Source organism: Patagioenas fasciata, chromosome 1 (assembly GCF_037038585.1).
Source record: "Patagioenas fasciata isolate bPatFas1 chromosome 1, bPatFas1.hap1, whole genome shotgun sequence".
Lineage (NCBI taxonomy): Eukaryota > Metazoa > Chordata > Aves > Columbiformes > Columbidae > Patagioenas > Patagioenas fasciata.
In genome coordinates this window covers 56,579,758-56,605,666 of record NC_092520.1, presented here as the reverse complement: position 1 = coordinate 56,605,666, position 25,909 = coordinate 56,579,758, and the positions used below count along the sequence as shown (strand labels likewise).

Here is a 25,909-nt window from a genome sequence, read left to right as displayed (position 1 = left end):
AACACTACCTTTCCACAGCAGGCTGTTATTGCAACATCATGCAAGTTTTGAAAAACAACACCTGAACAAGAGGTTGGTATCTACCTGTAATGTCACCAGTAACCAGGAGGATATGGGGGGAATCTCCATCTCAACATGCACCCTAGGAGTTAGCACCCACCAAGCTCACCAGATCAGAGCAGAACTTGGCCCTTTATTAACTGCATAAATTTTCCTTTTCTCACCATGCACCCTTCACCCTAACTAGTTGGGGATTAACCCCATCCTACAACATAGTTGAAAAAACAATCACTATTTTATAACATTCAAAAGAACCTTCTTGGAGCACCTGCAACACATTCTCCTCACTGGAAAGCAATTAACACCAGTAAAAATCCCAACTGGATTAAAACAGTAGCAGCCCAATTTAAAAAAGGAGATACAGGCAGAGTTGCCGTGTAGCACATTGCCTTGGGAATAACCTTATGTGAACCATAAGCCACAGAGTCCTCAGTGAAGATGTCAGCTCTAAGAGGCAGCGTGACATTTCCCTCTCCCCAGAAAATATTCGCTAATTCTGGAACTGTGCAGGCTGGGTTTGGATAGCACTAGTCTGCAATGTGTTGTGCTCTCATTCAATGACCTTGCTCGTCAAGTCACAAGAGCTAAGCTCACACACTCTCAGACTGTGTTTTGCTTTTGTTTTGATTCATTAGTTAGAGGAGGCATTCAACTGATTAGCACTCATCTGGCCTGCCTGCTCTGCTCTGCTCTCCATTGTCACTTTTCTAACCAAAATGGAAAAGCTGGGCTCCTAGCACTCAAGATTACCAAAAAATGCCTACACAGAGCATGACAATCTAGTCCAGACAGGTCTAATCAGAGAAAGGAGAGGGCTTCTGTGCGCTGCTTCTGCTCAGATATCAGTGGTCAAATAAACAGAGTTAAGAGCCCTACCAGGGAAGAATTACTCACTTCATAGTTATTTCACAAAAATGTCACTATTATACTAATGATGGATGATTTTTTAAGCTCAGTGTCCTCTTCCAACAGTCTGTCAATTTGTAGAGTGCACTGCAGACCCTGAGAATGCCAAAGCTGCGGTGCTGCGGCATGAGAAGCTGGTCTCTGAAATGCCCCCCAGCCTACACCTGTTCGACAGAAACAGGACTTGGTTCATTGCTGTCCCCTCTTTATTACTGATAAGCCTTGCTTGCAATGTGTTTTTTCAGAAGAGCTGCCATATAGAAACACTGACATTTGGCAAGGGACAGCTTCATCTAGAATTATTATCTCATTTGTATATGTCTGTACCTGACTTGAGATATTCGAACAACAGAGCTTGGTGAGTAAACATGAACAAAGTATGATTCAATATGCCCAGTCTGTTAACAGTCAACATCTGTGACTTTCACAAATGAATCACTACAGTAGATCACAAAGAGTTAGAAAAAAGGGAATGCAAAAATGCTAAACTGCTTGAAATAACACAGCTAAATAACAAACAACAATCTTACCACAGAGCAAGTCTCTGCTCAATTTCCTTGAGAAAACCAGTGTGAAACTTGTGCAAAGGTTCGAAGTTGGAGAAAATGAGATTTTTCAGTGCTTCAGGCATGCAGTCCTCTTTATTCACTGCACTCTGAAACCACTACAAAGAACAAAGAAGCAAAATCATCAGGAGTGGAATGCAGCAGGTATGATCATTTGCTGTCTTCGTACAATGAACCCAAATACACCAAACCCAGGCAAGGACCTTATTTAGCTGGCACCAGGAATACAACTCAGGCTAGCCCTGACACTCCTACATGCTGAACTGGTGTTTTTATCAGCAGTCAGGCCTTGCCTAGCTGAAAGAGAAATTCCCTTCCCCTTTGCCACCACTGATCAAATCTTCAAAATTATTTTCAAGCCAAAACTGGTTGGGATCAATATAAAGTAAATTTGCAACCATTGTAGATGCAAGAGAAGGAGTATTGCAATACTTGTACACATTCCAGTAAAAAACAAACCAAACCAAACCAAACCAAAAAAAGCTGTATTTTCTTTTGCTCAGTTCTGTCTGAAATCCTTTTGACAGGAGCTAGTACAGTAAACTCTCAAGCCCATATTGTCGTGTGCAGATAGACAACATCATGCACTTTGCAATGTGAACAAGTAGAGGGATGGTACTTTGCACTTCCAGGACAAGACGGTAGTAGCAGAAAATAGAAGGGTCAGTGCCAAACACTGTTAAGATGGCAATAGGATCCTGCTTAATTTTGCTCCATATTCTCTTTATTTCACCCTAATAGACCTATGGGTGACATAAAGCCATGGGACTAGGGGGCTTGCCAAGGTGGCACAGACTATTATCTTTGACATGGTGACACTATTTCCTTCTTACTGCCCTGAGGGGTCCCAGCTATCTCCGGTCATGTCCCAGCAGTGCCTAGAAGGTTGTTGGGACCATAGAAGGTTGTTACAGAAGTCTTGACTGACAGTGCATCAGCTGGAGCTGACCCAGATCTGGGATAAAAAGAGAACCCTCCCAAGCCTCCCTCTGCCCAGCTTTATTTCTGCACTGAGCACAGCTAAGGATGAAGAACTGCACACCTCCCAAGTCTCAAAATTAATGTGTGACACTCAATCCTTCTACCTTTTCCAATGACACTGGCTACCTGTTCACTCCCAGTGGCTTTCTGTGTCAGACAGCTGTAGGGCACGGCTGATGAGCCTGATGACGAGCTAAGAGCCAGTTTTATGCCTATTGTGACACAGAAAATTCAAATTTGCCTAACAAAAGAATAAAGGCCAGGGTGGCCTCTCTGAAGAGCTAAAACTTTCTGTTTCTGCAGCCACTGAGTGAAACAGAAGATGAAAACAGCGTATCTGCTGTGGAGACTGCAGCAACAACCACCATCTCACAGAACCTGGTCTCTTCCCTTGTTGGCCTGGGCTCCCCAGAAAGCCAGCATAAGAAGGTGGTGGAGCCATAGCCATCTTAGAATCACAGAATCATTCTGGCTGGAAGAGACCCTCAAGATCATCGAGTCCAACCATAACCTAACTCTGGTACTAAGCCATGTCCCTAAGAACCTCATCTACACATCTTTTAAACACCTCCAGGGTGGTGACTCCATCACTTCCCTGGGCAGCCTGTTCCAACGCCTGATAACCTTGCATGTGAATAAATTTTTCCCAATATCCAATCTGAACCTCCCCTGGTGCAACTAGAGGCCATTTCCTCTGGCTGCCTGTAAGGACCATTCTGCTCCAGCCAACATTTGCCCTGTCTAAGTTGGTGTCAGATCAACTGTGTCTGCCATGTGGGCTCCCAGAACAGATGAGAAGCTGGGGAGAAGGTGTCTCTCCCTGATTCCCAGCTTGTAACAACAGACTCTTCCCAGCAGCATGTCCTCCTTACCACAGCACTTGATGCAGGAGGTAGCAATGGACCTCGCCGCGTTTCACACACTGGGTGACTAAAGAGATGGGAGACCTGGAGCTGGCAGCACTGCTAGAATACTGTGAGAGGTTTTGGATCCAGTGCCTTTTTACAGACAATTGTCATTTAAGGTCAAATCCTGCACACATTATTCTTGGAAGTTAAACAAGATTACTGGTGGTCGTGCAAAAAAAGGCACATATTTGCTGTGGTGATTTTAACAATCAAACTCTGTTGAGATGCTACAGATTAATGACTCATTTAGCAGACCATTTCACTGTCTGAAAAACCAGAATAATTCAAAGAGGTACTCCACATTTCATGTTAAAAGGAGGGCATTCAATCCAGGAGAAAACATTTATATGTCCCCCTTCGGGAGCTACTTCAGTTTTAAGAGAAGCCACTGAAAACCCACAGGCATTTTTAGTAATTACAACCACAAAGTATGAGAGCAAGAAAAAATAACTGAACTGTGTCCCAAGTCCCTCAACCTGATACAGTTTTGTAGTGTATGTTACTAACCGCAGTGCAAATCTGCACTTTCTGCTTTTTGTATTATTTCCTCCCTAGAGCTGTACTCCTGCACACTGCAGAACATATCTACAGTGCAGAATATAAAAGTAGCATGAAACAGTTAAGATGTTAAATGGAGCAGACAAAATATTCCTGCTGTCTAGAGCTTCACATGTTTATGAGTAATGCTCAAGTAAACATACCGATGTGATGACTTCAAGGTCCTTCAGGTATGTTCGTTCTGTGGTTGCTACTTCTTTCGCAATGAAGTAAGCTTTCTCACTTGGGAATTTCTGCAAATTGCAAACACATTAGGTTTTCATCTGCTTTTATGGAGCTGCTTTCTGTAGGAAAAGAACTGCAGACGACAATCACCAAGAGAGTTACAAACTAGTGACCCTTGCTTGTGGTTACTGACTCATGCCTGAACATTCCTAAGCCTTGCAAACAATCCGTCCTTGCAAACACAAGAGAACAAGCACTTTCTGTGGGTTCTTGAGAGACCTTTTTTTTACAGCTTTGGGGCACTGATATTCCTTTCAGTTTATTTCACGTATCTGGAGCAGGACATATTCTGAAATTCATAAAGAAATCCCTTGCAGGCCAGATAACCATATGACAAAATGACAGAAATTACTATCTGATTATTATAAGTTTCATCGTCAGGGTAGGAATCCACAGCAAAAATACTCTCTCTCAAAAAACAAAACAAAACAAAACCAACAACAACAACAACAACCCAACATAAAATCAAACCTGTAAGATTTTCCCAGTGTGGCCAGACAACCTAACAGTGGGAAAGGGGAAGGATTTTTGGATAGGCTACAGATTTCAAATTTCAGGAATAAAAACAAACAAACAAACAAACAAACAACAAATCTTCCTGTGTTAACCAAGAGGAAAAAGTGGTTTTGACCCCTTAATTCTGAAGAGCCAGAGGATTCTAACTGATCTTGCTCTGTGTTGCTCTGGAAGCAAAAAGGAAGAGCAAAACATCCATAGATCTTTTGCTTCTACATTGCCTTACTGAAGATCAAGGATACAGAGGATGCACTAGAAAGGGATGCAAGGAGAGACTGTGTGGGCACTTCCCAGTCAGTAGACAACCCCAGGGGAACCATCATCAGCTGGTAAAAGCTACAGCCGTCACTGGCTGCTGTAACTCAGACTGACAGAGAATCATGAGTCTACTAACTGATTCTTGGCTTTTCTTCTTCTCAAATATCTCTCATGTATCTTGCTAACTATGCACAGTGGGAAGAGAGATCTTCCTTACACACACTCCCACTTTCCAGCAAAGCCATCTGAGTTCCTCCAAGCTCAGGAGAAAAAGCAGGCAACAGAAGGACACGAGCAACCCCCACACTGCCCAGCAGCACAGGAAATATGAGTCAGCAGACACCCAGAACACCCTGGCTCAGACAGAATCACTTCTGTGTTCAAAAAGTAGTTTTGGATGTGATGCTCCCTTATGGCTTTGCTGTAATGGCAGGGCTGAGCCAACCATTCCCAGCTGAATGCTGGAGGCTGTGGCTCAACGAGAGCGTTTTCTATGCCCACAACCAAACACTCTCAGTGGTGCTCCCAGCAGAGACAGCCTGGAGAGCTTGGGCTGGACACTTCTGCACAGGTTCAGTGCTGTTCCTTTTCCTTCTGTTGCCTGGAAGTTTTCCCCACAATAAGGCACTGGAGTTCACTGTTCTGTTACAAAAAAATACCTCCAGCCCTTAAAGATAAGCTAGATTTATAGGAGATGCTGTCAAAAAAAGCTCTTAAGGTTGCAACGTACAGGTCTAGCCCTGATTTATTCCACATTAACCTTAGGGACACAGAGCTACCTGTCTTCTCTCTGCTGCTCCAAGAGGGGCTGGTGCCACTAACTCCTACACCTCTGTTCAGGAGGATGAATCCGGGGCACAGAGCCCACAGCTACAGCAGTTCTCTGGTTCTGGACTGATCTGCTTCAAACTGTGAGCTTGGCTTCAGGAGAACAGGGATGCTCTTGGATGCATTGTGACCAAGGAAAGCAGATACCAAGTGACCCAATTCAAGTTACCTATGTGGGTCTGTGATGGGGAAGCTCCAGGGAGTCTAAATATTATTAATTTTGACAAACAGCAGTAGTTGCAACACATAGAATCATAGAATAGTTTCGGTTGGAAGGGATCTTCAAAGGTCATCTAGTGCAACCCCCCCTGCAATGAGCAGGGACATCTTCAACTAGATCAGGTTGCTCAGAGCCCCACCCAGGCTGGACCTGAATGTCTCCCAGGGATGGGGCATCTACCACCTCTCTGGGCAACCTAGGACAGTGTTTTACCACTTTCCTTGTAAACACAACGTGGAAAAGAGAGCTCAGGTCAACTGCCTCTGCCTTACCTTTCTTTTGACCTCTTCCTCATCATCAGTCCTGACGCACGATGGGTCATTCAGCAAAGGGCTGATCAAGGGAGATGACTGTTTGGCATCAGGGCTCAAGTTTGGAGATAAAGACATGTTTGCCACTGATGGTCCTCCTTGGGAATTGATGGAAAGCTCTGAAAGGTGAGGGCTGCCAGTCAGAGAACCTGCTAAAAAAATGGTAAAAGAAAAATCAGTTAGGACAGGGTCTCTCTAGAAAGCACCAAAAAGTGTTACAAGTTTAAGCTGCAGCATGTGAAATTACACTACAAGACACAGCCATTGGGGTCCTCAAACTAGTCCAAATGTATTTGAAGCCAGAGGAACTCCATCCGCTTGCATTAACCAAGGGACTGGAGCATTCTTTTAGCTGATGAAACTGGCTGAAATTAGTGTCTCTGTAGGGAAGGGATCAAGGCATATATGACTGAGCTGCAATATTTACTGCTAAACATCAAATTAATACCAAATTTTTCACCATTGTAACCCACTCTATGAAAGAGAATAAATACAACAATAAGGGAGTCACCCTAGGAGTGCTATTCTTTCTAGCAAAGTAGAAACTCAAAGACTCAAATCAATGTTTCATAGGGAGCTGCAGGACACAAGTTAGAACAAATTTATCTAGTGGAAGTCTAGAGAAAAAGAAACTATGACTTTCTACAGCAGCAATGCTGCTAAGACCAGTCAGATCTAACACGAAGGGAGAAAACTACTAGTTCCCCAGTTTCTACACACAACACAAGTATGTATATTATACCTTGTAGGTCTTTCCATGCTCCTCTGATTGTTTGGGATGGAAATGCTAGCATTACATTTACATAAGAAAAGCAATACTTTTAATGCACAAAGCATGACAACTTTAGATTATCACAGGTATAAAGTCCCATTTAATTCTGGATTAGAAATATGAATTAGGCAATTAATTACACTCCCATGGATTCATATACACTACATTAAATATTACTGAAATTAGCATTTTGTCTTCTGGGAGGCAGCCAGACTACCGACTGCACATAGGAAAGAGCTTGCCAAAAATGCCCAGCATTCTCCCAGTTATCCCCTCCTTCAAACCTCTGAAAATCTCAACCTGTTTTAGAAGATGGATCCGTCATGCGGAAGAACATTTACAGTCTGTACCATTTTGGCATCATACATTAAAATCCAACAAAAAACGTGACAAGCCCTCAATTACCACAGCTAATAGGCTGTGTAGAATTAAATGTAAAACATACACATCATTGTATATCATTAAGGTCAAATACATTTTGCTATTAGGTGTTTATGTCCTCCCTAGATTATGATAGGTAAGTGTTCCTTCTGCTACAACACAGTTGAGATACTCCAGTAAACAGAGGTATCAATAAATATAATTAGGCCAAGTAGTAAAACCTATTTATTTTCTGGAAGAACTCAAGATTTATTGCTAGAACACAAATGTTTTCCAATTCCAAACCAGTTCATGTTTATGTCATTCCTTTGAGAAGAGAAGGAAAAAAACAATACAGTTATCAGTTTAAGTAATCATGACAGTTATGTAGCCTATTATAAATCAAAGTCAAAGCAGTATTTGTCTGAAATAAAGGTCTGTATTGTTACAGCTAGCAAGAAAGGATTTACCAACAGTTTCACACTAAATCAATGTTCAGTGAAATTTGAGAAAATGCCACAGCTTGTTACACAAATGTCAATTTTATTGACACTAGCACACAACTGCATACAGTGTTTTCAAAGAAATGGAATTCATCATTGAGAAATAGTGAAACAGATTAATAGCAAGGTTGTAAGGTTAAAAGTACTTAACTCTACATTACAAAAGAAATAAGAAAAGTGATATTGCCTCAAATGTGGAAACAAATTCTGGCACTATGCCTGTCATATGACAGTGAATAAATGATTTGCACCTCTGAGAAGTTCACAGGCATTATAGTCTAGAAGTTAAATAGCACCTATCTGTGATAGATAGATATAGATATATAGACATATCTACCTACCTATTTGTAATCCTAGATCTAATTTCTGATGTACTGGAATTTTTATCAGTACAGCTCAAGTATTTCAAACTATAAAATATCAAATGGACAATGAATTAAAAAGACTTCCTAACCCACGCTTGGAAGACACGACTTGGGAAAAGTATTATGGAAAGTATCCCAAAAATGTGCCTGGTGGCTCACAGCATATACACCCCATTGACTAAAGACTTGCACATCAATACATCACTGACATTTTCCAAGTTATTTTGCAGCAGGTTGAAATGCTACATTCTCCTTTTTGGTGTCAATATGGACATGAGCAGTGACCAAATCCAACCACCACCACCTAAAAGCAAGAGCTCAGTTAGACCCCATCCACCAATATGTTGAACAGGTGAAAGTTAAAGCTAGGTATAAGAAAGTGGCTATATTATAAAAATGGTCTCAAAATGCTGTTAGCACATTCTGGGGCCTAATTATAACCGAGACAGCCATAAAGATCAACACATTGGATATTGTTCTGGTAAAGGTGGGAAACAAACTCACTTTACTGTGAGAAAGTCTGTATGTCATGAAGAAACAAAAATGGGAGATCTTCTTTCCCCCATCACCAATCAGCCATGACATGTGTCACGCTGATGGGTCACAGCAATGCTGCAAAGATGGAGGTGAACAACAAATAACCTGCAGTAACCTAAAGGTCTTTTCTCACTGTTCCATCTGACCTCCTGCCACAGAAGAGCATATTCATACAGGCTCTACTCATCAACTACATACTGCAGAATATAAACAGAAGCAGAAGGGAGAAGACCAATCTTATTTACAAGGTACTCAAACTCCTCACATTTTACCCTAAAGGATTCATTGATTGACAGGCAATTATTAGTGTGTCAGTTGCCAGATATCACTGCATGGGAGGCCTAAAATTAAGGCTTGCAGCTGGTAATATGGAACTGTCTTTGCTCGTACTTCAAGTGATTTTTACTTAGATTCAGACTTAGGTCATCTTTCAAATATAATGGAGCCAGCTATATACAAACAAAGAGACAGGTACAATATGATATTTATCTAAAGATTGCTTAAACACATACTATAATTGAGTCAGAATTAAACACATGCTTCAATTTTTAAAATTTTTTTGTTGTTGTTGAGCTTGGGTTTAAGAACAGAAACAAACACTGGTTTATGACAGTGGCAAATAATAAGAATGCACTTTACCATGGTATGCCAGATTAGCCCATCAATGCCAGAATACCTGGAGTGGTTCTTAGCTCCACTGAGCTAGCTTACTCTCCAGACATGGGGGAAAGATCTTGCAGTAGGGAAGGTGACAGAAAATGTAAGCCTTGACTGAAAGCTAATTTGGAAAAAAAGAAATCCATGAAATGACAATGGCATTTTACACAGCCACAGGACATGAAAGCATGGGTTATCGCCCAAGCTTTACACGTGTCTCAAATCACTCCCAATCAACATACATGTTCCACATGCTAAGTAAAATTAAGCCAGTGGCTAAAACCAAATACTTAATAGCTGTATCTCTGTCAAAACATGTCACAGTTGCTTGGAGCAGTGTGGCAGCGGAAATGCAGGGGAATGTCACAAGCTAGAGATGCCCAGCCAGGGAGGGTTAGGCTGGGCTTTGTGCTTGGCTGGCCAGCTGTGTGTCATCCCACCAGCAGCACCAGCTTTAGGCTCCCATCACACACAGATGTTAAACCACAGTAAAAATGAAGTCAGTTATGGAAACTAAGAGGAAACATCAACCATTACTGAAGGTAACTGAAATTTTGCTGAAAAACTGCATGCACAGCTACAGTGCTCAGTCTAACTCAGCTGTTAAGGGTTCTACTGTTCTCAAGGTTTATACATTTATAATTGGAAAATAAAATCTGCTGAAAGACAGAAAAGCACCTTTCTCAATACCTGGAACATTGCAGGGCTTATTCTCTCTTAGGCCTGCTGTGCAGTCAAGGGAAGCTGGTGACGTCCAGATCCCAGTAACTCTGCTTGAAGGGTAGATGAGTGTTTTTTAAACTCCAGTCTCACAGATAAAAACCAAGCTGCTGTCCCTTTGTCCTTTGCATTACTGAGCATACCACTTAGGAAGGCTCTTGAATGAGAAAATATTGGACAGAGCTGTCGCTGCTTTGGCCACACAGGTCTAGCTTAATCTTCCATAGTCACAGTGTTTGCATACCTCTAAAGTCTACCTAAAAATTTTGTCCAGAGGAAGACATGGTACAAAATGACATGGGGGACAGATACCATCAGATGAAGTGGCAGGAGTTTTTGTATGCACTTCACCAGTGACTGAAGCACCTTGGATTGGAGAAGAGCTCAATAAGCGTGTCCGCCCTTTCTCTCCCCAGCTGTGAACCAGGCACAGCTGCACTGCTGAACTAACCCAGTTCTGGGCTGAAGATTCTGCACTGTTCTCCCTCAACACATGAACAAAGTCCCACTCACTTCCACAGAAGCTTGAGGGGGACCAGTTCATCAAGCTGCAGTTTCCCATTAAATAAAACAAGTTGGAGTGTTGGATTCAGTTTGTTAGAATTAAAGATCTTGAAAAGTAGGCATACATCAGCCAGAAATTTATGTACAAACATAAATTTCAGGAGGAACAGGAAGAAAAAACAGCCCAGGAAGAGATCTGATGTCACACATAACCAATCACCCTGCCTGGCTTGAAGAGAAACATGACAGGGAGAAAGGTTCACTTTGACTTCGTAGCTTCAAAATGCATGCCTGTGGCAGGGATTTGGGAGAATGGTGCACATTCTCAATGAACCAACTTCCTCCTATTTAGGAAAAAGCATCAGCCAGCAAATGGACAGAACAATTAAACCAGTGACAGTTTTACAGCAAAATACCAGTTAGAATGAGTAAAAGCCTTCAGTACAGGTAAAACTAAAAATAATAATAATTAAAAAAATTAATTCCATGCATACACAGTTAAATGGCTTGACATGCTTACAGTCTCATCAAGCTTGGTGTTGGTTTAGTAGCCAGCAACCTCCCCAGTTGGTAAAAGTCCATGCTTTGTTGGTATACAGCAGTATTAGACAGTGGTGAGTGCAAAATCAGACAGTAACTGCTGGTGGCCTACATCAGGGTATATTTACATCTTAAGAACAAAGCCCATTACAGTCTGGGAAGAATACAAGGTCACTGGGCATCAGCCCTTTGTCTAGCCTTGATCTTTCCAGACAGAAATAGAGCAACCTATAGAAGGATTCCCTCCTACACCCAGGGTTAGGAGTTGGTTTGCTTTTGTTTGTCTGTCTTTAAACCAACATGACACAGTGTTGCAACAGAACTGGAAATGTTCAGCCCCCATGTAAGCTTATAGCACAGATACTGTCCATTTAAACAAGACATCTCCCCGAGACTGCAGTGATCCTGCTGACGAGCTATGGCAGGCGGCCTCAATCAGATCATCAGTGGGTGCAGCCTTCATTAGGAAATGAAGGGCAATTTGATTGTGCTCAATGGAGCCCAAATACCCTGGGACACAGACCTTCCTCCCCCTCTCCCTCCACTCTTCTGCTCCTCAACATGGTGTGGTTGTTCAACTTGAGATTCACAACCTGGTGGGGGGTTTTCCCCAGTCCTGAGGTATGGAGTGCTCTATGAGACAGGATCACTGTAATAAGAGGAATTAGGTACTCCCGATACAAATAGGTATTTCTGCAGTAAAAGGACATTGAGACAGTGCTCCAAACAATGCAAGGAACAGAAGATACACCATGCTTTGAGGATAGACAGAACATTGAAAAGGCTTTTTCACCCAGAGAGGTACATGCTGACAAAACAGTGCATACAATGAAACAAACAAAAAAAAAGTTTCTCTTTAAACGGTATTAAACAAATGACAAAAATGAGAATGAAGTCCCAGCATTTTGAGTTTAAAAAATTAATTTGGTCTACTGAAATTTATTAAAAAAATTTATGCATGTGCACACACAGAAATCAGGAAAGGGCTGAATAGGTGAAACACCGCCAAGCTTATGAACTTTTGTTAGTGGGTCCAGGTGAGTTTTTTAGCAGGAAAGGGGAAAAATAAGGATTCAGCTAATCAAAGATTTTTACGTGCCTCATGGAAAAGAAACAGGCATGAGCTCTAACATCCACTGAACTACACAGAGAGACCTACCTCTGATATTGCTGTAAACCATCAAAGGCAAAAACCTGTCTTCTTCTCAAAACAGGATTTGCAGCATTTTAAAGAAAGAACCTAATCTAATTTTAACAAGCTTGAAAGCTCTTGAATCAGAAAGCATATATTTTCCTTCAGCCTTCCATGTTCAGTCAGTGACAGCTGTATCATTACTGGCTTTAGAGTTAATTTTTATCAGGAGGAACTGTGGATTTTTATGGTTGTCAGGGCCCAAAACTTTAAAAAAAAATAAAAATCAATAAAGATTACACTTTAAAACTCTAATCATTCTAGAGCAAACTTAGCATTTACCACCATGCAATGCAAATTTATGATCCTAAGGTCTTCACCCCCTTTACTGCAATAACACCACCATTATTTACATACATACTTGAGGAAAAACATGCCTGTTAATTACAGCTCAGCCAGGCACACAGACTTTGCAGATCTCGTAACATTTAAAAGAAAGTGCTCACTGCTTTTAATAACAAACAACATAAACCAAGTTTATTCTACATACCCTTTATAGACCACAGAATTAGAAGACAAAAATACCCTAAAGAACTGCTATTTGTCACCCAAACTAGGTTTTTTATTCAGATGATATCTTTGATTTTTAAGAAGTTCTGTATTTTGAAATATCAATGGCACCACACAGCCTAACCGTAGGGAGGAATGCAGAAGATGCCTTTGATCAGAATCCACATGTTGCAGAAGAACAATTTCCCTTATAAGTAAGTAAATAAAATCTGTGCCCTTGTCTAGGAGTATTTCAGCAACTATAGAAATTACTAGAACTGAAGAGGAAAGATTTAGTTAATTTTGATTTCCTTCCTTTCCAGAACCTGACAGCACAGGCAAAATTTTTTCCTAATGTAGTTTGACTAAAAACAGTCTGCTGCTACCCACACTTGAGAAAAATTACACATCAGTCTAATCTTTGGGACCTCCTGCACTGTGCATCAGCCACTTACAATCAGAAACCCCCAAACCATCATCAAGTAGGAGACACCAACAAACAGCTGGGTTTCTGACAAAAGGACTCTTCTCCTGCCACTTGTGTCTGACAGCAGAAGAAAAGGTGTATATATTAAAAATTAAAATATTAAAAATTGTTCTAAAAGATTCTATTTCCCTCTTATATTCAGGGTCTCTCTTGTTTGGTACAGAGAAGAGGATTGATCCCCTAAATTAAGAGAAAAGAGATGTGCTAAAATCTACAGAAGCTGCTTTAAGAAACCACACTGTTCAGAGAGAAAAGCATTACTGGAAGACTAAATGGGGCTTTATACACATCTGATGCGGAACCTCTTTCTTCCACACTTACTGCCCCTACCAGCTGGTAACAACCACGCTGCTGAATGAGGTGGATCTCCAGTGGTCTATGTCCTTGTGCGCAAAGGTGACACCCAACTCCTTCACACACGTTATAGCCAGGAAAAACTGGATTGTTAATTTGTTTTTCATCAGTAGAAGTTAAATGGCAGCAATTAAAATTTCATTCTAAACTCATATCTGACAGCAGTCTAATGCTTCTTTATGAAAAATGAGATTAGTTAAACAAAGATGGTATTTGACACAATTTATAGGTCAGACATCCTGTATTCTTTTGAAGAACTGCTCTGGAATTACCCACAATTCATGCTAATCACCTGTAAATCATACTGATGAGATCTGGATCATTGGTTCTCAACATCCAAAATCAGGTCTGCTTCATCAGTTCAACTGATCAACAACTACTCTTGGTCCCGGGATACCCTAAAAAACTACTGGGACTTTAAACCCTCTGGAAAAGAGTGGAGAGCAGACTGTGCCAAAGGGATCTGTGAATAAATAAGAACAGGCATTTTCAGTGGGCTTACGAGATTTCCTATTCTTCTCTTTTCTTTTGTCTTTTCATCTCTGGAGCCCATCCCCCCGAAGAAATTTCTAGTTGACTATGGAGACTCTGCATGTGTGTAAGTTTATCGTGGGACAGAAGACTACAGAATTTTAAACATCTCTGCTTCGTAGTCAAGAAAAGGAGCAGCTATGAGCAGGTTTTAGATCTGTCTGCCCCATTTTGCATTTGACTTTCTCTGGCCACCACCAAGTAATTGTATGTACAGACAGAGAGACCAGAGAGGAACTTCTGGCATGAACGCTACTGCTTCAGGATGAATACAGCTGCTGTAACTAATAAAAGCTGCTCCACAAACACCTGTGCAAACAGAAACCAGCCCTATAAATATCCAAGGGGGAAAATACAGGTCCTGAAGCAGTTTGGTCTAAGAATATTGGTCCAATTTAGTGAACTAAGTCACAAACCATTGTTTTTTCACCCTTTGCTGGGTTCTAATTACTATGTTCAGCATTGCCAATGCTGTTCTGTCAAGAAAATTCTGTCTAATTTTGCATGACCTTTAATCACAAAGCAAACTGGTAGATTGATTTAATTTTTCACATTATTAACATGAAACTTGTTATGCTCATCCATCTATTTACAACTGATCTCAGGTCCACATAGGTCACGTAATGTACATGCAAATACAGCAAACCTAAAAACTTTCAGTAACAGTAAAAAAAATTCAGCTACAGAATTTCCTCTTTCAGTTTTTCTTTGATAGTTTGTATTTAGCATGCACTACAACGGTTAATGGTATGGTACCGACTGGGTACGCCTATGAGCTATGGGTGTCTTGAGACAACAGCAGCATTGAGCACAAGTCATCTTCAGAGAACACCCCTTTCTGTCATGCACAAGGAATATGTTTGCTAGGGCATATGGACTTAAACCAAAACTAGTGCAGTCTAGGCCATTCACATATAAATTATTCAAAACTCCATACCTGCAATATCCTATGTAGGTCCTGGCTCCTACATCAATTTGCCACTATCAATCTTTCCTTCACCTAGCCAAATTTATCCCCAAATTTTATATCCCAGGTCACTGAGGAAAACTAGATTCTAGGATATGCCAATATGAAAAAAACCCAAACTTTCAGAAGAGCCCAGCAGGACACAGTATGTTTGAGATGCTGGTGAGCTGGAGAAAACTTAAAATTGTCTGACAGGATTTTTTCTTCATTCGCTGTAGCAATGATTGAACATGGTCAAGTACTTGGAACAGCAAAGAAAGAATCAGAGTGCCTCTAATCCATGTGTTGCTAACCACATCTGTGCATTATTTTGGGACAAACTCCTAAACTGCTTTTGCAACTAGACTCCATCCTTATCCAGCTACGTGGACAGAGTTGGTTCAGCAGAGTAATAAACCATCTGGACAGCCCAACCAGAGGCTTCCTCCGTGTCCTCTGGAAGCACAGAAGATGGCTGGCTCAGTACTACTCATTTAGGGTAGACATAGCTACTCAGTCTTGCTGGGATTCAGCTCCTTCATATGTAGAAGCTGCCTAGGGATATCTGGGCACTTCAAGAGTATGGGATTTAAAATTTAATTCTTGCAAATAAAAGAGTTGAGAACGGTGAATTTGAAGTACCATCAGCCACACTCCAAAATCTACTGAAATCGGTGGGAAAATTGAGTATTTCACTTGGTCTTTAGCTATGTCTGTCACACTTGAGACATCGGTGTGCTTGGACTACTGATGTTGACCAGAGTATGCAGATTGATACTTGCAATGCCTAAATTGAACTGACAGACTCCACTTCCCCCCTGTGCTTTGTGAACTAGAACAACAAGAATTCCCTCATCTCATCTCATTCGCAGTCTTGCCCAAAGGTTTCTGTTCTTTCCCTCCAAGCCCTTCTTGTATTTGTCCCACAGAAACAAACTCCCAGATGAATTCTGAGGGACCTGATCCTATGTGAAAACGTCAGTTTAAAAGTGCTCTCTCACCATTCTTGGCAAGCACCCAGATACAACACACATGTCTGGCAGAAGAATCTGGCCCACAGACTGTTTTTAATTAAATGCTTGTCTACTGATATTAAACTGAACTTCTGCGGCATAAGAATGCTGCAAAAATGATTAATCTTAAATGATTTCCTATGTAATTTACAAACTTTATTTCTACAAACTGGAAGAATTCCACCTGTGTTAAAAAAACAACCACTTAAATATTTAAAGTTGAAAAAAAATGCTAGACGATAGAAAACAGAGAGAAATCCTCCTATTTCATTTTGGAGAATAATATTCAAATATTAGCAACTAAGCTAACTCCAGCTACCAGCAGGTCTGTTCTTGGAAAACTATAAATCCATTATTTTTGCAGGCATATGAGAGAAGAAATCAGGCCTGAAAACAGTATATGAAAAGATTCAAAATAGTAAACACCATTTACAGAAATTTATATTTACTTAAAATCCAAACAATATGACATCTATCTATTTCTCTTAAGTAGCAGAAATGACTGCAAATCCTTTTGTTAAAAATCCATTACTTGTACTCTAATTTTACTGGCTAACAAAGCAATTAATTCATCTATTCAGATTGCTATTACTTTACTGGATAATATAACTACAGGTACTTTTGCCACACAGGGAGCAAAAAAATTCAAAAGGTGACTCATGCACCCACTCCCCATACTCCACGCTATCTGCTAATGCAGGTTTCAACTACCTATATGTCATCTTAAATACCGAGAAGTTCAAGGCAATTATTTTACAGCTATTCTAAATCCAAAACATAAACCATCTTCTTTCAGCATATTTTACAAGCAAGCTTTTCCCTAATTACCAACCTTGCTGTTTCTAGATTCATGCTTTAAACTACAGGAACAAACAAGAACATTCCTTGTCATTAAAATATCACTAAAGAGATGCTTTAACGTCTAAAGAGATGCTTTAAATCTTTCCTGTTCAAAAATGAAGTATCTAATCTTTAAGAAAACCAACACACTAAAGGGGACAAGCAGATTAAAACTTACATTTACACAAAGATATATTTACTGCAAAAAAGTAAATACAAAATAACAAGACGTGCCTAACTACTGTAGGTATCTTTTTAAATATCCTTCACTCAGATTAAACTCTGTTAAAATGTGCATAGACCAAGGCATTACAAAAATTAAAAAGACTTTTTGTTTTTTATTTTTGTAAAAACCATCTTGAAAATTTTATATTGCCTAGATTTACAAAGTCCTGTAACTTGGTTATTATTACTTATGTGGGTGGATTAATCACTGCTGCATGCGTGTACTGCATCATGCAGATCACTGCAAGTGACCTGCAGTTCAGTCAATGCTGTTGTTCATCACTTAAAATTCTCAAATTTATTTCCCTTCTCCCACAAGAAAAATATATAAAAGTGAAAATTAAGGCCAGTGTTAAAAAGCATATATTGTCTCCCAGGTCTAATAACTGCAGGACACTTTCCATACAGGAGACCTTTCATCTGGATTTTCTTAATTAACTTGGACAAACTAGAATCAGATTTTATTAGTATAGAGCCTTAATTCTCAATACTTTTAGCCTGTGAAAAGGAAGTTTACAAATAATTAGTCTCTCTGTCCTGCACATGTATCAAAATCTTGCTACTCTTTGTACAGTACAGAAGACAATCAGTCTGGACCACAGTTAGTCCCATTATCCTCATGTCACAGGATGAAAAATTTATGAGGTGGAACTCTTAAAAAAAACCAGCCTATGACAGACTAATTGGACCCTGTACAGATAAAGATTTCTCATGATCAAAACAAAAAATAAAATCAAACAGCCATCATCTCCAAACCCCCCACCATAAATCACCCACAACAGAACTTTGATGTCTCTGTGAATAATTCCACTGAAAGAATAAGGTGAAAAAAATCTCTTGCGATTAATCTTTATACCACACTGATAAAGGATAGAAAGGATTGCCTTGCAAATAATACCCATACCACTCTTCATTAGGGCTGTTTCAATCTAAGGTCTTTTTGACTTGAATTACATTTTTCATCTTGTTCTCTTTCTTGCCCAAGGAAGAGTTTAGAGTTTCAAAATCTCCATTACCAAATCAGCCTGTTGAACCCAGTGAAGAAAAAGCCAATAGTGTAATTGTTCCTGTACACATGCCTAATTTGTACCCTCAGTTCATCAATTAAGATTATAAAATGGGTTATGAAGATGAGTAGACCAAATAGATTCTCTCTATTAAGAGATTTTCCAGCATATTTCAAGATTTCAACAAGTCTTGGTCTTGAATATCAAGCTGCCTGCATTTGGCTGTAAGTTTAATTTTTCCCCTAACTTTGCTGAGGCACTCATAAGTCGCTCTCCTTATACAGGAGAGAAATAAAATTGCAATAGACATACAAAAGAGAACAACGTACCTACTTAATTTCATTTTTGTTTGTTTTGTCAAAATGATCACTCAATGTCAAAGAAGCTACAATATATACCTAAAATATGACTTCATACAAAGAACAGGTGAGTGTATAAAGTCTTACAAAGGTACCTAAATCAGTAATAATTTTCTTCTCCTCCTGCATTTTGGAGGAGATGCATTCCTGTTAAGCTGCACTGAGACTTACCCTAATTATTGTATTTCTAGCATCCTTTCCCTCTGGCTGGTCAGTACAATAATAACATTTGAAATAGCTCATAAGCTGAAATTATTACCAGCCCCTCTTCACAAGCCTCAGAAGATGCAATCACTCTTATAAGCAACCACAGTATCCACTGGTCTCATATGCCCCAGTCCCTAGCAGCTGAAGACCTGCACACCATCTTCATCACTGAGGCCAACAGACACATCCTCCTCTACCTCCTCCTCAAGCTGAAGGCTCCCAAAGGAGTACTTATTTCTAGGCATGGGAGAGGAGCTCAGTACAATGGGATTTCCAAACACCAGGGGGTGAGTAAAGGGGTTAATGATTTCTGAGTCAGAATCGCTAGATTCTGTCCCACTGCTGGTGGAGCCCTCCATCATCTGCACTGCAGCCATGTGATCCATCACGCCACCGGCACGCAGTGACTGCATGAGAGGGCTCTGCTTTGACTGTGTCCCAGCTGGCATACCGTTGGCCATCATTTTGCCTTCTGGAGAAGACATCTTAGCCACCCCGCCTCCTTTACAATGTCTCTCTGATCTATACTCCTGCCCAGGGGTTGAGGATATCTGGCTCAGGATAAAGGGATCTGTAACTGATTTATTGCAGAGATTTGGGATTTTCTGTGCATGAGGCCGTTGAGAACCTGGAGAATATCTGCCATACCCGTGGCAGCTACTGGCATGGCTGTCCTCCTCCTCAGTCCTCACCCTGCACTCATGCCCATTTTCTGAGACATAACCCTGAGAGCCAGTTCTACTCAGACTCATGTTAGGGCTTGACCCTTTGCTACTGGGAGGCAACGGAGTGGCCAGTGGACTACGGCTCCCTGGCCCTCTAAACATTTCATCAACCAGTGAGCTGTGTCTTGGCATCCTGGGGCTTCCTCCAGTGTAGAAGGACAGATTAGCTGGGTTATCATCAAGGTACTCTTCAGACAGATACTGCGAAGACTTTATAGAGGCTGAGGAATCTCTGTATCTAGTTCTATTACGGTTTTCATCTCTATAGTGAATATAGGCACCACTGGTCAAATCACCCTCATAATTGTCATTTGTTTGGGAATATGACTGGGTTATTTGTCCTCTGAGGAGATCATACTCGCTATCTACATCACTGCAGTCAATGAAAGGAATGGAGGTGCTGCTGCCATGAGCAGCCCTGGAAGCTGGACCTGTGCTTGGTTGCTGTGACTGAGGTCTGTTCTGCTGCATCCTGTCCTTAGCCACCTCCTCCTCTTCCTCCACTGTTGACACCACTGCTCCGTCCACCTTTCTGCCTTCCTTTGGGCTCTTCTTCAAGGAAGGGCTCTTGTGCTGTCCAGTGTCTTCTGTTGAAGCCTTCAATTCCTTCCCTTGCCGGCAGCTCTGAACTGCTGCAGCATCATTGTCGTCCCCATAGGCAAAGGTAGAACTCTGGAAAGATAACGAGGGAAGACAAAGGGGGATGGAGGGATGGGAGGGAAGGGAACCAGAGAGAAAAGGCTATGTGTAATTACACACCAGAATTTTGCAATGCATCTTTCAGCAACATAGCAAAACAGAAGGGGTAACCCAAGCTTCAAAATTAATTAGAAGAAAAAAAAAAAAAAAACAAAAAACCAAAAACCAAAACAAACAAAAAAGAGAGGTCTCTGATCTTAAGAACAGAAAAATACATAAGCTAAGCAAGGGAATATAGGCAGACAGAATTTGGTGATAGGTAAAAAGGGGTATGGTGTTTGAGGTGTTTCAATGCCCTGAGGCATCCATCAACACTATGAACATCAACCTGTTTGGACTCCTCTGAGAAACTGGAGGGACAAAAAAGATAAATGTGTAAGACGAATTTTGCACAGCCTACTCACATATGCTAAAAAAGCCATCTGTGGGCTTTTGAACACTATACATTCAATCCCTGGAGCATATCTGCCACTAATTCCTGAGCTGGCTTTTCTGCACACAGAAACATGTCACATCTGCCCAGTAGCCGTGCTCCATCTGCCTGAGCTTGTCTTAGCAATATTAAATTGCTAAAAGATATTTGATAGGAGTTTGTAGGAGAACTTTCTGAGGTTCTTGGATTTGTAAGAATGAGAGGGCCTGAAATATCAAAAGGATGCAATGCGAGGAAGGTGAAGGTGTGGTAGCATTCTTAAATACACGAACCTAATAGTTTGCTCCTGCCATTTAAACTTTATGTGGGGTTATGTGATTAAAGGTTCGCCTCCACAAACACAGATGAGCACAGAAAACACTGGCAGGTGGAAGAACCCAAATAATCTAGTCAAGGCCACGGAGCTCCCTGACCCAGTTCCTCTGGGACTGTCCCAGTAGAGCCATCAGCCCTTGGTCTGGGTGTATCTGGGATGCTAGCAACTGGAGACACCAGAGTATGTGCATATTGATTGGGTGGGGAGGTCAGTATGTGCAGCTGCTAGAAAACATTAAACTGGACTAGTCTGTGAGTAGGTTGAGATGGGTTGCAAGTACTGGAGCAGCCATAAGTCAGGTCAGATACTGGTAAGATGATGGGGCCTGGGGGTCAATTACTGGTAATGCCATACGTCTGGATCAGCTATTAGAGAGACACCTCTGCATGTGTGTGTGTGAGTGAGGTAACTGGGAACCAGGGGACACAGCTGTCAGTTACGGGCTAGACTGGGTGTCTAAGATGAATTACTGGTGGAAACTTCAACATGTGTGCGTAGGTTTAAGTACCACCAATTGGAGTGAGTGGTTGTCAGACCTGGGGGCTTGTATGTCCAGGTGCCAGCCACTGGGAGACTCGGGGATCCAGGGGCCCACTACTGGATGGACTGAGTGTCTAAGACCACTTTCAGGAGGGATCCATAATGTGTATATATACACACACACACATATTTTCCACTAATGAACTTTCATTCTGATCAGCCGAAGAATGGAACAGGGTAAGACCACTGGCACTGTTTGCATTTGTGGGAGTGCTGCTTTTTGTTTGTGTTTACCTGGCTAGCCAGTTGGCTGTGTATGGGTATATATATTGTATATGTGCATCTATGCAGCTGCCTATAACGAATACATGCTCAGCCTTACTACTAGCTGGACCTGGGAAAATGCAGCTGCTGCAACCTTGCTGCTCTTGGACTTGCAAATTCCTAATGCATAACAGCTATTAACATAAGACAAATAAATTAGGTATCTACCAGACACAATGGCTGAAAAGTACAGAGATGTTATTTTTCTGAGGAAATAATTCTTCTTCTCTGTGGTTAATACAACAAAACAACTTGGTATGGGCAACCAAGACTACCCAGTGAAGGAAAACAATTAAACTTTTCCCAGATGCAATAACCAGCTACAACCTAGGACCCTGGCAGTAACACTGTGGAATGCAGTTTTTCAGATGGTCATTAGCACAACTCAGACAAGCTCACTATTTATATTTGCCTGGTTGTCTGGAAGCAACTCTGCTCCACAGTGGACATGAACCTGTTCCACTTGCAAAACCTGAAACTTATGATACCCAGGGCTCCCAGTTAAATGGAAAGCCAGCAGAAAACTACGCTTCTAGAGTTTCAAAACAGCAGTCAGTGGAGGAAAATGTAAGAAGTGTTTAAAAGGCATGATTCAGGGTTTCATCAAAATCACTGACTTGTTTTGGCACCTCTGTATGCTGTTCTGAAGGCTGCGCAGCCATACTTCTGATGGAATGAATCTTGCTGTGTTTCCTGGAGATAAAAGGAAAATCACAGTAAGAAGCCATTTCAATTTTTTTCAACAAGCAGGAATGAAAAGACATGCCTCCTTTAAAACAAAACCTTTGAATAGCAGCTTTCATAAAAGTTTGGTCCAAAACAGATTAACATTCCTCCTTTCTGTAAAATTTATACGTGCTACACATTGCAAACCATACCATTGTAAGAAAAAGGAGAGGCACTGAAGCAAAAATGTTCTATCACCAGAACATGAGTCGTAACCAATGAACTGCTGCCACAGTGTCCGTGACATTTTGGCCACTACTTTCAGCTCACCAAAAGCAAGATGAGTTCATACAGAACCAGCTCTAGCAAGCTGGAAGCTTTCCCTGGAGACCTCTACCTATTCCTGTTACTTTCAGTTTTATTCTGAAGTGAATAAGTTTGTTCACATACATTAACCACATCCCACCAAAAAAAAGGTGTAAATCAATATGGGAGGAAGTTATCTGTGATAGTAAGACACCCACTGCTGGAAAAAAAAAGGATTGAAGACTATAGATTTAAAGTAAACTGTCAACTTCTGACAAAACATTCAGGACCAAGGGTGTATTACACAAGTGATAAACTTTCAAACCAGCAAAGAAGGAATTTTTCACTTGGACTAGTGCCAAGATCTTAGAATATAACCAACTGGACTTCACAACTTTTCTTTGATTAAAACATTTATTTATTTCCTCTCACCTTTCAAACTGCACTTTTTTGTGCCCCCCTTCTTTAACATAGTCAAGAACTTGCTTTTGAGTCCGACCACTGGAAGAAAACCACAGTTAAAATATCAATCAGATACTGAATTTGCCATGTTTAATACAATATATCACCTAGCCATCATAAACATGTATGTGGCCTGCATATGAAGTTACAGCAATGAGAAAGGTGTTTGTCACTATCAGCAGAAACTCATGTAAGATCATAAGTGGACCTGGTCAGATATACACAGATTTTTATAATTTTGCCTGTTACTTACCTCTTTTTTTGCTATGGAGCCACTTTTTTATGCCATTTTAGAACTTCTTACATTCAGTTGTGTGCCCTTTCCAGGATCATTACTGGGAAGCCACCACAATAGAAAGTTACTCAAGCATTAAGTTTGCCACTTACGAACAAAGAACATTCCTGAATCCTTTTGAGAGTCAAATGCCAGCCTTACCTGCTATCAGTAAGGCCTAGAACCAAGATGAAAACCACTGAAATGCATTTCTTGACTCAGTTGCTAATGTGAAACACATTGACTAAACATACATACATTTTCTGCAGAGCTTTAGGCTGGAAATAACTCTCTCCCCTTCTGCTACAGGCCATGGAAAAGTAGTGAGAAAGCCCAGCACTTCCTGTTGTGCAAATATATAAACTCCAAAGGGAACTGAGAGCAGTGAAGTAAACCCACACCTCAAGAATGTTCAGCAGAGATCCAAATCCTTCCTATTCATTACAGGCTTTAAACTAACTGAATTACAACAAGACCTGGAAAAAGTTACTGAATTGATGGAGCACAGACCACAGTGAGTGGAGGATGTAGCCAAAACCTGCTCTCCAAACCAGGAGGTGAGTTGGATGCACCTACAGCCTTCTATTTACTCAGGCAAAAACTTAACAACTATAACTTGCTTAGCCTAACATAGGTCCTTCCATCTTAATTAATTTACTTTGTAGGCAGGAAACAAAGTGGGGAGGGAGAATGGCCATATCTACTATATTCTTCTGCAAGGCAACTGGAGTGTACAGTTTATCTCAGCAAAGAGTGTTTCTGGCTGTGCAGCTTATATCAGCTCCACAAACAAAATAAACTGTATGAACAAAAGGATTTCCCCCACCACAGCTCTAAAAATATCATGGGTAGACTTGGCCTTAGCACAGGTGGTTGTCTCACATAAAACCTTTGCAAGCTTAAAGGTCTCAGCATAAAGACAAGCCATTGCTTTTAACTGCATAAGCAATAGGTTTACCCCAAGAACATGTAACAAAAATACAAATCTCCATTCTGATACATAGGAAAGATCCCATCCTAGAAGCACAGGATCCAAAGAGTACTAAAAAGTTGCTAGCTAGTGTTGCTTAGGACACAGGTGGGTTTTTCTTATGTGAAACCAGCTGGAACCTACGCCCTTTATATCTTATCTCCAGCAAGCTACTTTGCAACAGCTACTACAAAACGAATACAGGCTTTTTCCTTACACTGCTCTGGCTGAGAAGATGCAATAGAAAATATAAAGAAGCAAATTACAATATCAAAGAAAGAAGCTGAAACTTAAACTAGGTTTAATCCTACATCATTATGGATGTGATTTTCAAATGGGGAGGCAACAAAGATGGAAAGAAGAATGCAAGTCTTACCTGAATCTAAATGATGAACCTCTAGAAAAAAGAACAGGTTTAGGCTTTGGTTTTGGTTCCTCAAAAAGCCTGAAAAAGGCATGATGCTCCACACAGATCTTCCAGAAAGACTTGCAAAAATCTCTACTGGCCATAAGGAATTCCAGGGTGTCCTGGAACGAACTCTGAAAATTAAGACAGCATTTGCAATGTAAGCAAGCAAGCAATAAACATTACAGAGAGGGACTGGCAAAGCAGGTGCTATGCTGAAGAAAAATATTTTTTCCCAACTCACTGGCTTTCAGGCTTAACAGGCCCAAAACTTCCCACTTTGAGATATCACTGATCTGCCTGGCAGCATCAAAGCTATTGCTCAAACTTCCTTGATAAATAGGATAGAGATAAAGCAGTGGTATTAACATTAGCCCATGAAGAGATTGTCTACATACTATAACTTAAGAACCCCTGAGACAGTATCAAGAGTGGCAGCAAGAATAAGATTCTGTGACAATGAGTTTTCATCTCCTTTGCTAGGATTGCTCACCCAAGATGCCTCGTTGATTGGTGTGTGCAGTAACACACTAACTGTGAACGTACGCAATTCATTTTAAAAATCTTCTTGAGGTGATTAAAATACGTTTGATCTGTGAGTAAAATTTACCAAATAAACTTTGGTCAACTTCATCAATTCCTGACAAAGACTTACATTCACATCAGGCCGTAGTTTGATAAGAAACCGTTTCCTCTTGAAGCTCAGCTTTCGAACCTTAGCCCAGTTGAAGGCATTGATCTTGGTGTGACCCTACAGAGAACAAAGTCAGCAGAGTTTAAGCATTCCAGATCTAAATGGAGAAATCTAAACCACTACAGAAAGCTTGACATAAACAAATCATCTACTCATTTCACTTGAAATTATGATATTTCTTAACATTCATCCTCTGATAATGCAAATGT

The 25,909-nt window shown here is 40.8% G+C and overlaps 1 protein-coding gene across 5 annotated transcripts in view; it reads right to left on the bottom strand.

Annotated features, from left to right (window-relative positions):
* Nucleotides 1-25,909, bottom strand: part of FARP1 (FERM, ARH/RhoGEF and pleckstrin domain protein 1) — a 221,329-nt gene that overhangs the window by 28,353 nt on the left and 167,067 nt on the right. For 2 of the 5 annotated variants that reach the window (XM_071806878.1, XM_065829734.2), the window contains exons 9-16: nucleotides 25,662-25,757; nucleotides 24,977-25,140; nucleotides 23,327-23,395; nucleotides 22,540-22,615; nucleotides 20,102-20,342; nucleotides 6,299-6,489; nucleotides 4,123-4,212; nucleotides 1,497-1,630 (exon numbers count right to left, since the gene is read on the bottom strand). In XM_071806878.1, the coding sequence (XP_071662979.1) occupies nucleotides 1,497-1,630; nucleotides 4,123-4,212; nucleotides 6,299-6,489; nucleotides 20,102-20,342; nucleotides 22,540-22,615; nucleotides 23,327-23,395; nucleotides 24,977-25,140; nucleotides 25,662-25,757 (1,061 nt within the window). The remainder of the gene's footprint in view (nucleotides 1-1,496; nucleotides 1,631-4,122; nucleotides 4,213-6,298; nucleotides 6,490-20,101; nucleotides 20,343-22,539; nucleotides 22,616-23,326; nucleotides 23,396-24,976; nucleotides 25,141-25,661; nucleotides 25,758-25,909) is intronic. The other 3 variants (XM_065829735.2, XM_065829736.2, XM_065829737.2) reach the window with 3 other exon arrangements.